The 12,295-nt window shown below is 37.1% G+C and overlaps 1 protein-coding gene across 1 annotated transcript; it reads left to right on the top strand.

The window, feature by feature from the left end:
• Positions 1–9,706: 9,706 nt before the first annotated feature.
• LOC141721826 (transmembrane 9 superfamily member 11-like) lies at positions 9,707–12,295 on the top strand. The gene is made up of 2 exons (XM_074524947.1): positions 9,707–9,865; positions 9,996–12,295. The coding sequence occupies exon 2, from the start codon at positions 10,029–10,031 to the stop codon at positions 11,997–11,999; it is 1,971 nt and encodes a 656-aa protein (XP_074381048.1). The 5' UTR covers positions 9,707–9,865; positions 9,996–10,028; the 3' UTR covers positions 12,000–12,295.

Raw genomic sequence — 12,295 nt, 5'->3', positions numbered from 1 at the left:
TACTTGTTGAAAGTTTAGCTTCATAAATGTTACCACGCATGTATCCTTTCAGAACAACTTTGCCTTTAGACTTACTCACAACTTCACAGTGTTCTTCAAAGAAATCAACATGATAACCTCTGTCACAGATTTGACTTATACTTAGCAGATTGTGTTTAAGTCCTGAGACGAGAGCTACTTCTTTAATGATGACATTCCCAAGATTGATATTGCCATATCCCAATGTTTTTCCAATGTTGTCATCTCCATAAGAAACACTTGGGCCAGCTTTCTCCACAAAGTCTGATAGCAAGGCTTTATTTCCAGTCATATGTCCTGAATATCCACTGTCCAGAACTAGGATATTTTTCTTGTTGCCCTGCAATCACAAAGACCACTAATGATTAGTTTTAAGGACCCATACTTGCTTGGATCCTTTGGCCTTATCAAGTTTGTTAACATTTGCAGCGGATTTAGCATCAGAGTTTATGTTAACATTTTTCTTATCAGAATTTACAATATCAGACTTTGAATCAGAATTTACACTAGAAGGAACAGTGGAAACTTTCTTTAAAGAAGGTTTTATTTGATAATAATCATAGTACAAACTATGATATTCCTTACAAGTATAAATGGAATGCCATAAACTACCACAATGAAAACAAGGATTTTGTGGCTTATATCTAACAGACTGACTCTTAACTCCTGACTTTGAAGGTAAGGAGTTTATGTTCTTATTCTTCCTGCAAAAAGAGGCCAGATGGTTAGAACTTCCACAGTTATGACACGTTTTCCTAGGAGCTTTAGGAACAGGCTTATAATCATTGCTTTTATTTACACCTTCCTTTCCATTCCTATTTTTCCTAGGTGATTTTACCTTGTTTGCATTCTTAACACCTTTCAGCTTATGCTTAAGCTGCTTCTTAGTCATTAAACCTATGTTTACTTCAGCTGTCTTTTCCTGTTTAAGTTTGTCAGTAGTTAATCCCTCTTTAACTTCTGATTTCTCATTATCAGACTTTACAGTTACAAACTTAACAGGTTTTAACTCTGGCTTTTGCTTAACAACAGGCTTAATTTCTACAGTTCCTTTATCATTTTTATCATCTCCATAACCTAAGCCATCTTTCCAATTTTCACGACTTAGCAAATTTTGAGTTGTTCTGCCAGAGTTAGTCCAAGTCCTGATAATCTCTCTTTTCTTTTCTAACTCAGTTTTTAGAGATTCATTCATTTTTAGCACTTCATCCCTAACATAAAAAGCATCATCTCTATCCTTCTGAGTTTGATGGAACATAACTAACTCTTTTTCTAAGAAATCATTTCTTTTCTTAAAAGCAAGATTTTCATAAGTTAATCTTTCACATGTTAAAGTTTGATCTCTATAACTAACAAACATGGTTTTAAGATATCTTCTCAACTCATTAATATCATCAGTATGAAATGCATAAGTAGTCTGAGGTACCTTTGATTCAGCAGCTTCAGAACTGCTTTCAGAACTTGCTTTATCAGCATTTGCCATCAAAGCATAATTCTCCTCACTTTCAGAGTCTGAGGTGTCTGTCCAGCTTTTCTTCTTTGTGACAAGAGCCTTGCCTTTGTCACCCTTCACTTTCTTGCAATCAGGAGATATGTGGCCTTTCTCACCACAGTTATAGCATTTGACATTGGTATAATCTCCTCTATCAGACTTTCCTCCTCTGCCCTCAGATCTTCTGAAATTCTTCTTATCAGAACTTGTGCCTTTCCTGAAAAACTTCTTTCCCTTCCTGAACTTCATGTATGCAATCTTTGTGATCCCTTTCACCATAAGAGCACACAGCTTCATCATCTCCTCATCAGCATCAGTCTCAGGAAAGCTTTCGGAATCTGAGTCATCATCACTTTCAGAACTTGATGACTCAATATCAGACTTTGTGAAAAGAGCTTTACCCTTGTCTTTCCTTGAGGTAGCTGCCTTGGGGGGTTCTTCTTCAGCCTTAAGAGCAACTGTCCTTGACTTTCCTCCTTTCCTCTTGCTTCATTGTTCCATCTCAAGTTCACGAGTCTTGAGCATTCCATAAATTTCATCAAGAGTTGTTTCATCAAGATTGTAGTTGTCTCTTATTGTTGTTGCCTTCAAATCCCAGCATTCAGGAAGAGCTAACAGGAATTTAAGGTTTGAATCTTCAAGATCATACTCCTTATTAACCAGTGACAAATCATTCAAGAGTTTGACAAATCTATCATATAAATCAGTCAATGACTCATTAGCCTTTGAGTCAAAGTGTTCATACTCTTGAGTGAGTATTGTCTTCTTGTTCTTCTTAATTGTATCAGTTCCCTGACACCTTGTTTCCAGAGCATCCCATATCTCCTTTGCAGTCTTGCAGTTAATTACCATGTTTGACATTACATTATCAATGGCACTATGCAGTAAGTGTCGTACTTTAGCATCCTTAGCAATTGATGCGATATCTTCAGCAGTATAATCACTCTTCTCCTTTGGTACAGTCTTTGCTGCTTCACCTGCAACTGCAACTGCGAGCTTGGTTGGTTTGTGAGGTCCTTCCTTGATTCTATCAAGATATTCAGGATCCGTGGCTTCCAGAAACATGGTCATCCTCACCTTCCATATGGCATATTCAGATGGTCTCAGTATGGGAACTCTGATGGTCTCATACCGACTTTGAATTTGTGTCTTTGGTGGTTCTTTAGTTTTGGTAGGCTTAGTTTTAGTTTCTGTGTCAGACATGATTGTGTTTGGATCTTAAACTCTTTGTGCGTTAACAGATAGGCTCTGATACCACTTGTTAGGTCACACACACACTGTAGAGGGGGTGAATACAGTGTAAAGTACAATCAAATCGAACTTTAATATCTCAAGTAACAGAAAACAAACTTTATTGAAACAATAAACTCTGTTACAGTATGGAACTGTTACCTCTCAGTGATGAAAAAATATCACAAGAGTTGCTAGGGTTACAATGAATAATCTTCTCGAATATGATAACACTTATAGTGTAAACCATATGTCTGTGTTTATATACTACACAGTTACAAGATAATCGCTAATTGATATGGAATATAATTCTGCTTCCTAAAATATATCAATCAGATATCTTTTCTTCCAAGTATTCTATTCTTCATAGATTCCTTTTTCATGCATATCTCTTCTTATGTTTATCTCGATCTTCTTTCCTTTAATCAGCTGCTGTCCTTATCTGAACGTCCTTCAGCACTTAAGTTCTGATATCCATCTTCTGATGATTATCTCCTGATAATATAAGTACTGATATCCTTAAGTCCTGACTTCCAGTAAGTACTGATTTATCCTGTTTAAGTAAGATCTGAAAACTAAACATAAATCATATTAGCCATGACATTATCAAATATATCTAACACATATTTAGATTATGGACATGCATTACACTGCCTAAAGATTGCAATGCATCTAACTAGTGGACCTTCATGATATATTTTTATCTTACTCTACCGCATAGACCGCTTAATGCAACATTCGCTTTCTAACTGTTGTGGCTTATTTCTTTGAAATATATGGTAGGAAATGAGTGTGTGTGAGTGTGTATGTGTAATTGCGGGCTTTAGCTTATATTATTTATAAAACATAAGATCATATTGATTTATAATGGTGTTTGGATGCGTCCTTACATGGCACAATGGTATCGATTAAAACGAATAATTGTGGTAAGGTTTATGAATCAAATACAAGCATGAGGTGCCTAACATGTCTAGAGCTGTGTATTTGTTAATATTGAACGAGGAAGGGGGAGATTTATTAAAGGTCAAGAATAAAATTCACCATAAATTCTAATAACAATTATAAACAAAAGCGTATGTGAATTAACTACTATATTGTGCAGTAGTTCAAATATTTCCACAACAACCCATATGAATCACCCAGTTGACAATAAAGAATAACATTACAAATGATGTTTTAGTTTAGTTTCAGGTGTCGTAGAACATATTCTACACTAATATCACCATACCCCCAAAAACTACTCATCATATACACAAACAAATCTATCCATCTGATAACAAGCATGATAAAAGCTTGACAAATAAAGCAGTGCAGAGAATTCTTAATGATAAAGCTGAGAACTTTTAATGTTCCAGATCTGTTCTTAGATCAAAATGATTGTTGTGGATACAAATCTAGAGGAATGGGGGAATATATGGACTAGCTAACAAACAAATCAGTCACAACGTTATTGTTATTCTAGAGACCCCACAATCCTAACAACTAGAGAATGACCTGACTACAAACAAGATAGGAAAACAAATAAAATAGAAATGAAATACTATTGTATTTCCTTTATACTCCCCCTCAAGCGACATGGGAGTGATCACACGAACTTGTGAGCTTGTCTGTATGAATTGAGTGAAGATTCCCTGGCAGTCTCTTCGTAAGAATATCAGCAACTTGTTTCTGAGATGAGGCATGAGCAGTGATAATTTTTCCAGCTTTGATTTGAACTCGCACATAATGGCAGTCAAGTTCAACATGTTTTGTCCTCTCATGTAGCACAGGGTTGGCTGCAATTGCTAAAACTGCTTTATTGTCGCAGTTGATAACAGTTGAAGGCATTTTGTGCAAACCTAGATCTTTCAGTAAGGCAGACAACCAAGTGACTTCGCAAGTTGTAAGAGCCATGGCTCTGTACTCGGCTTCGGCTGACGATCGAGCTACTACAGACTGTTTTTTAGACTTCCAAAATACATGAGATTCACCAAGGAAAATGCAATACCCTGTTATGGAATGACGAGTCATAGGACACGACGCTCAGTCGCCGTCACAGTAAGCTGTGAGCTGTGCAGCGTACTGTGAGGCCAACAAGATGCCTTGAGATATAGTTCCAGTAAGATACCTAAGTAGACGATAAGCAGCTTGCAAGTGTATTGTTGTTGGCTTATTCATGTACTGAGAGAGCAATTGCACACTGAAACAAATATATGATCGTGTTATCGTTAAATAAATTAACTGACCTAGCACGCGTTGATAAACACTTGGTTGAGGCAAAGGATCTACAAGCTCAGGCATCAGTTTTTTTATGAGCATCAAGAGGTAATTGAAGAGGCTTGACATGAAGAAGCTTATATTCTTTGAGAATATTTATGGCATACTTCATTTGACTGATGAAGATGCCTTCTGCAGATTTGTTGATTTCCAAACCAAGGAAATATCTAAACTCCCCCAAGTCTTTCATATGAAAGTTGTTTGACAACATCAATTTCAGCTCATCAATAGCAGTCATACAGTTGCTGGCAAGGAGAAGATCGTTGACATACACCAATATGAGAGTAATAGACTTAGTTGAGTGTTTGCTAAACAGGCTATAATCCGTCTTCGATTGCTTGAAATCCATTTTAAGAAGAGTAGTGGATAGTTTAGAAAACCATGTCCTAGGTGTTTGCCTTAACCCGTAAAGGGATTTTTTAAGATGACAAACCATGTTGCCAACAGCTAAGTCAATACTCATGTGCACTGAAATTCTGCTTCCCATGTGGGTGTATCCTTTTTGAAGTTTGATGTAAACAGTTTCAACCAATTCACCGTGTAGAAAGGCGTTAGACACGTCCATTTGGCGTGTGTGTCACTGCTCCATTGCTGCTACTACTAACAAGGTTCGTACTATGGTGAGCTTTTCCACTGGTGCGAATGTTTCAAAATATTCTTCCCCTGGTCTTTGGTGACACCCCCAACACGACTAATCTCGCCTTGTATTTGTCTACAGATCCTTCAGGTAGAAATTTGGTTTTAAAAATCCATTTTGTTCCAATTGCACGTTTTCCATGTGGAAGAGGAACAATTTCCCAAGTGTCATTAAGTTCAAGAGCATCAAGTTCTTGATTCATAGCTTGCACCCAGTGTTCGTGGACTACAACATCTTTAATGTGACATGGATCTTGATGTTTGCTGACAATAGTAAGAAAGCAGTAAAATGGTTTATCCACCAAGGTAGCAACCAAGTTTGCAGCAGAAGGAGACTTATTCGTGGTAACAAAATCTTTCAACCATATTGGTGTAACATGTGCTCGAGTAGATCTTCGCACAGGAACACTCTCAGAAGTCAAAATAGGTGTAGAAGATTCACTTCCACTTGCAATGGACTCAGCAATAATAGACATTGGAGAAGAGACCTATGATGAAGCTTCAGTTTCTTGAGCCACATCTGTTACCAAGATATCATCAACATCGACAGTTAGAGGTGTAGGCATTGAGGGAGGCATATGTGTCATGTATTTTGAAGATGAACTGGTGTGATAAGGGAATACTGATTCATGAAATATTACATCTCGTGATGTGAACTCCTACTTTGTTTGTAGGTTTACAAGCCTATATCCCTTTTGATTTGGTGGGTACCCCACAAATACACAAGGTACTCCTCTGTGTTAAAACTTTTCAGTGGTTTAAGTTGGATTACACGCAAAATCCAGGCAACCAAAGACCCTTATATGGTCATACTAAGGCTCAGATTTGTACAGCATCTCATAAGGTGACTTGTTATTAATCAGATAAACAGAGGTCATGACACAGGCTCCCCACATTTCCAAAGGCATTCCTGAATAAAACTTTAAACCACGTGCAAGTTCTAAGATGTGCCTGTGTTTTCGCTCGACACAAGAGTTTTGTTGAGGCCTGTATGGACAAGATGTCTGCTGCACAATCCCTTTTTCAAAGAAAAAATTGTTGACAAGCCAAAGATGTGAACTCAAGTGCATTGTCTGAGCGAATGACTTGCAAATTTTTACTGAACTTGTTCGAGACATAATTCAGAAAGGCCTTTAACTGTGTGAGGGCTTCAGATTTTACTTCCAAGAGGTAAACCCTGGTGTATCTTGAGTAATCATCTACCAAGGTTAGGAAATATCTGTATTTGGACTTGTAAGGTACTTTGTACGGACCCCAAATGTCCATATGAAAAAGCTCAAAACTCGAGGTAGCATGTGACTCACTTAGAGGGAAAGGTTGTTTAGTTTGTTTGGATATGGGACAGGACACACATATCTGACTAGAGCTATGACAACCTTTCAACTTTGGGATATGTTTCAGTCTATATAGGGAGGCATGCCCTAGCCAGTGATGCCACAAGGCTATGTCCTTTTCAGTGTAGGTTGACTTCGAAAATTCAACAGACAAACAAATAGGTTTCACATATAAAGATACATCAATGTAATAAAGACCATTTATAGCATACCCCCACAGTATGCACTTTCTTACTAGATTTATCAGCTATAACACAATGTTTATCAAAAAATTGAATGTCACATTCATTTTCTTTAATGAGTTTTTGCACAGAAATCAAATTGTGTTTAAAGGAGGGCACACACAACACATTCTGTAAAATCAATTCTGAGTTCAAGAGTACCTGTCCTTTATGAGAAATATCAATTCTTTCTCCAGTAGGTAGATTGATGCTCTGTGTTCCAGACGGCTTTGAAGCATTTTTAAGATCCCAAACATTTCCAGGCATATGATGTGTTACCCCGGAATCGATTATCCACGCATTGGCATTGTTGTTATCTTTATCGCAGGACAACATGCCCGAGAAGTGGTAGTCGATTTCATCATCAGTTTCAGATTGTGCAGGAGGTTGCATAGTGAGTTGAGGCATGAGCTTGGACAATTGAGCAAGTTGTTCTTGACTAAACCCATGAGTAGAAATGCCAACATCTGAGTGAACAACACCTGCAAACTTTTGACTAGAAGAAGACTTGACTACACTGTTATTCCCTTTTGGACCTCGCTTTACAGAAGATGGAGTATATCGGGGATATTTTGGATGCCAGCGTGGGTATCCAACAGTTTGTCAGCATCTCTCAGTGACATGGCCTTTGCCACCACAGGTTGTGTACATAAGATTTCTATCTGGAGCATAGCGACTGTACATGGCCATCATGTCATTTGTGCCTTTGTTGAGACCAAGTATACAACGCTGAGCCTCTTCTTGTTCAAGTGCAGAACATGCCAACTCAACTGTAGGCAAAGGAGACTGCAACAATAACTGACTACGCTGAGAGTTATATTGATCATCAAGGCCATTTAAGAACTGGAAGAGACGCAGTTCTTCTTTTTGCAAATGAATCGCCTCAAGAAGTTTCAGAACTTTATCAGTAGGAGCTGTAATTGTAGACAACAGAGTAAGAGTATCTAGTTCTTCCTAAACCGTTTTCATGGAAGTATAATACTCAGTGATAGATAGATTAGCTTATTTGAGATCATAAGGTCACGACAGAGTTTGTACTTCCTGCTTTCATTAGTGAGTGAAAACCTTTTCTCAGGATTAGATCAGATATCTTTAGCACTAGTCATATATATAATGGATCTCATTATAGTAGGACTAACATTACTTATAATCTATGTTATCACCATATTATTACATGTATCCCACATCTCAGCCTTAAGAACATCATCGGTTGGGCTAGTAATCGTACCTGTGACGAAGCCGAGTTTGCGTTTTGAAAAGAGACTGATCTCCATTGAAAGCCGCCATGCTCGGTAGTCTGTGAAACCTGGAAACTTATCGACTTGAATCGAGCTAGCATTGTCTAAATGGTGGAGAAATAAATGTGTCATCATATCTTGATATGACACTTTAACAGCCATGAAAAAGACTGAACAGTAAAAGATTCTGAGATCTGGTACAGAACAGATGTAGAAATGATTGATTGAAAAGAAAAATGAAGACTCTTAGCACTATAGCTCTGATACCATGATAACAAGCATGATAAAAGCTTGACAAATAAAGTAGTGCAGAGAATTCTTAATGATAAAATTGAGAACTTTTAATGTTCCAGATCTGTTCTTAGATCAAAATGATTGTTGTGGATACAAAGATAGAGGAATGAGGGAATTAATGGACTAGCTAACAGACAAATCAGTCACAACTTTATTGTTATTCTAGAGACCCCACAATCCTAACAACTAGAGAATGACCTGACTACAAAGAAGATAGGAAAACAGATAAAATATAAATGAAATACTGTTGTATTTCCTTAATACCACCGGATGACAACATAAATATACAGTCAACAACTGCTATTAAAATAACATGTTCGTACAATTTAGAGTATATCCATTCACTACACAAGTTATACACAAGTTATAAAGCTAATTGTTTTTAGAATTGTGAAACATGCCGGATCAATTTTCAAAATTGTGGAACATGCAAGATAAGTGGTAACGAAGACGGTGAGACATGGTTTTGTGCTTGCGGTGAAACATATATGATTTTTTTTAAAACTATTTATAAAAATATAGTTTTTAATTATTTTTTAACAAAACTACAATTTTACAACAAGATGTAATCAAATTTAATATGATTTTATGATTAGATTGAACCAAATACAATCTCAAATACCCGAAGGGTAGCGGCTGCGGGTTACCTACGATAAAAAAAAATACAATCTCAAATATAGTAAAAAATAACTTAAACTATCTATTAGATACATGAAAAAAAATTGTGTCAGATTATTTTTGACTCAAAATAGTATTTTATAAATACTCTCAGAATATAATAAAATTGTAAAAATATTTTTTAAAAAATAATATTATAGATAACTTCTCCCATTTTTTTTATAAATAATGCATTACATTATTCTTTTATATTTTATTACCAAAATGAAATCAATTGGAGTAAATATATTTCAAACTAAAAACTCATAAATTTGTGAACATAAAGCCAAAATACAAAAGTCAATCAATAAATACTCTGAGTCCTCCGTCTTTTGTCTTTCACCACTGTCAAAACTCACACATTTTCTCTATATACACGGCACCGACTCATACCTATACATACAATATACACAAATTAATTTGCTGTTGCCACCAATTCTCTTTACTTCTCCTAGGAGCTTCCATGTACAACAAAACTTCACACTAAAGGTCAGTTCTTTACTTTAAAAATTCAATCTTGCACCATTTATTTACCTAAAGTTGTGATCTTTTTATGTAAATCTTTAATTTTAATCAAGATTTTGCATTTTTTAATCATTTTCTCATCTGGGTATTTCAGATCTAGGCCAAATTTGATACATAAATTGTTGAAATGGAGTTGTTTGATAATTTCAAGATCTGGGTTTTGTTTGTATGTGTTGTATTTGAATTGGGTCATGGCTTTTATCTTCCTGGTAGTTACCCTCATAAGTATGTTGTTGGTGATAGTTTGTCTGTAAAGGTCAATTCTTTGACCTCAATTGAGACTGAAATTCCCTATAGTTATTATAGTTTGCCCTTTTGTAAGCCTCAAGAAGGTGTTAAGGATAGTGCTGAGAATCTTGGGGAGTTACTTATGGGTGATAGGATTGAGAATTCTCCGTATAGGTTTAAGATGTTCACGAATGAGACGGGGATTGTTGTGTGTCCTAGTAAGGTTTTGTCGGGTGGGGAGTTTAAGATTTTGAAGGAAAGGATCGATGAAATGTATCAGGTTAATTTGATTCTTGATAATTTGCCGGCTATTAGGTATACGAAGAAGGACGGGTTTTTTTTGAGGTGGAATGGGTATCCGGTTGGGATTAAGATTCAAGGGAAGTATTATGTTTTTAATCATTTGAAGTTTACGGTTCTTGTGCATAAGTTTGAGGAGACGAATGTGGCTCGGGTTATGGGTGCGGGGGATTCTGCTGATATGATTCCTACGGATAAGAAAGGATCGGATGTTCCGGGGTATATGGTTGTTGGGTTTGAGGTTGTTCCGTGTAGTTTTAAGCATGATGCTGGGTCGATGAAGAATTTGGCAATGTATGGTAAGTACCCGTCTGGGATAAAGTGTGATCCTACCTCTGTGGCAATGGATATTAAAGAAAATGAGCCCTTGGCATTCAGTTATGAGGTCTCGTTTGTGGAAAGTGATATCAAATGGCCATCGAGATGGGATGCTTATTTGAAGATGGAAGGTGCAAAAGTTCACTGGTTTTCTATTCTAAACTCTTTGATGGTGATCACATTTTTGGCTGGAATTGTCTTTGTGATCTTCTTGAGGACTGTTAGAAGGGATCTAACTCATTATGAGGATCTCGACAAGGAGGCTCAAGCACAAATGAACGAGGAGTTATCAGGCTGGAAGCTTGTTGTTGGAGACGTTTTTCGCGCCCCAAGCTACCCCTCATTATTGTGTGTTATGGCTGGAGATGGAGTTCAGATTCTGGGAATGGCTGTTGTTACAATTCTGTTTGCGGCTCTAGGATTTATGTCCCCAGCTTCTAGAGGTACACTGATTACAGGCATGATATTTTTCTACCTGTTACTTGGAATTGCTGCTGGTTATGTTGCTGTCCGCATGTGGAGAACAATATACTGTGGAAATCACAAGGGATGGGTTTCCGTCTCTTGGAAGGCTGCTTGTTTCTTTCCCGGTATTTCCTTCTTAATCTTAACCACTCTAAATTTCCTACTATGGGGTAGTCACAGCACAGGAGCCATTCCCTTTTCTCTGTTTGTAATTCTCATTTTGCTCTGGTTCTGCATCTCTGTCCCGCTTACCCTTGTCGGTGGTTACTTTGGGGCAAAGGCTCCTCATATTGAATACCCAGTTCGAACTAACCAAATACCCCGAGAAATTCCTCCTCAAAAGTACCCATCTTGGCTTTTGGTTTTTGGGGCTGGCACACTTCCATTTGGTACACTCTTCATTGAGCTTTTCTTTATCATGTCCAGCATCTGGTTGGGTCAAGTATACTACGTTTTCGGATTCCTTTTTGTCGTATTGATCCTTCTAGTTGTGGTCTGTGCTGAAGTATCCCTGGTTCTGACCTACATGCACATATGTGTGGAAGACTGGAAATGGTGGTGGAAATCTTTCTTTGCTTCAGGATCTGTAGCTATATACATCTTCTTGTACTCCATTAACTATCTTGTTTTCGACCTCAAGAGTTTGAGTGGACCTGTCTCAGCAACTCTATATTTGGGTTATTCTCTCTTCATGGTTCTAGCCATCATGCTTGCAACCGGCACAGTAGGGTTCCTGTCTTCCTTCTGGTTTGTGCATTATTTGTTCTCCTCAGTGAAGTTGGATTAAAGAGCTTTCTCCTCTTCTGCGGATATAAGGTACCAGGGGTAAGTCATTGAGAAACAGACGCATGATCAAAAAATTTATTTTAAATGTTTATTTTCTTTAATTTGTTGGTTTCAGATAATGTAGAACAATAATACTGTAATTCCCAGTTTTGTTTATTGTCTTTGTATGATAGTATCGTACGTACCTAAGCGTAAATCCTTATGGAATCCCTTGTAGGGAGTCTGTTAAATTCAGTAATTGGGTAAAAGTTTTGTGTCGTTTCTATTATCATTGATAATGTGTATCATTTGTATGGA

Source organism: Apium graveolens, chromosome 4 (genome assembly GCF_009905375.1).
Source record: "Apium graveolens cultivar Ventura chromosome 4, ASM990537v1, whole genome shotgun sequence".
In the NCBI taxonomy this organism is placed as follows: Eukaryota; Viridiplantae; Streptophyta; class Magnoliopsida; order Apiales; family Apiaceae; genus Apium; species Apium graveolens.
This window is presented reverse-complemented; position numbering and strand designations above follow the sequence as displayed.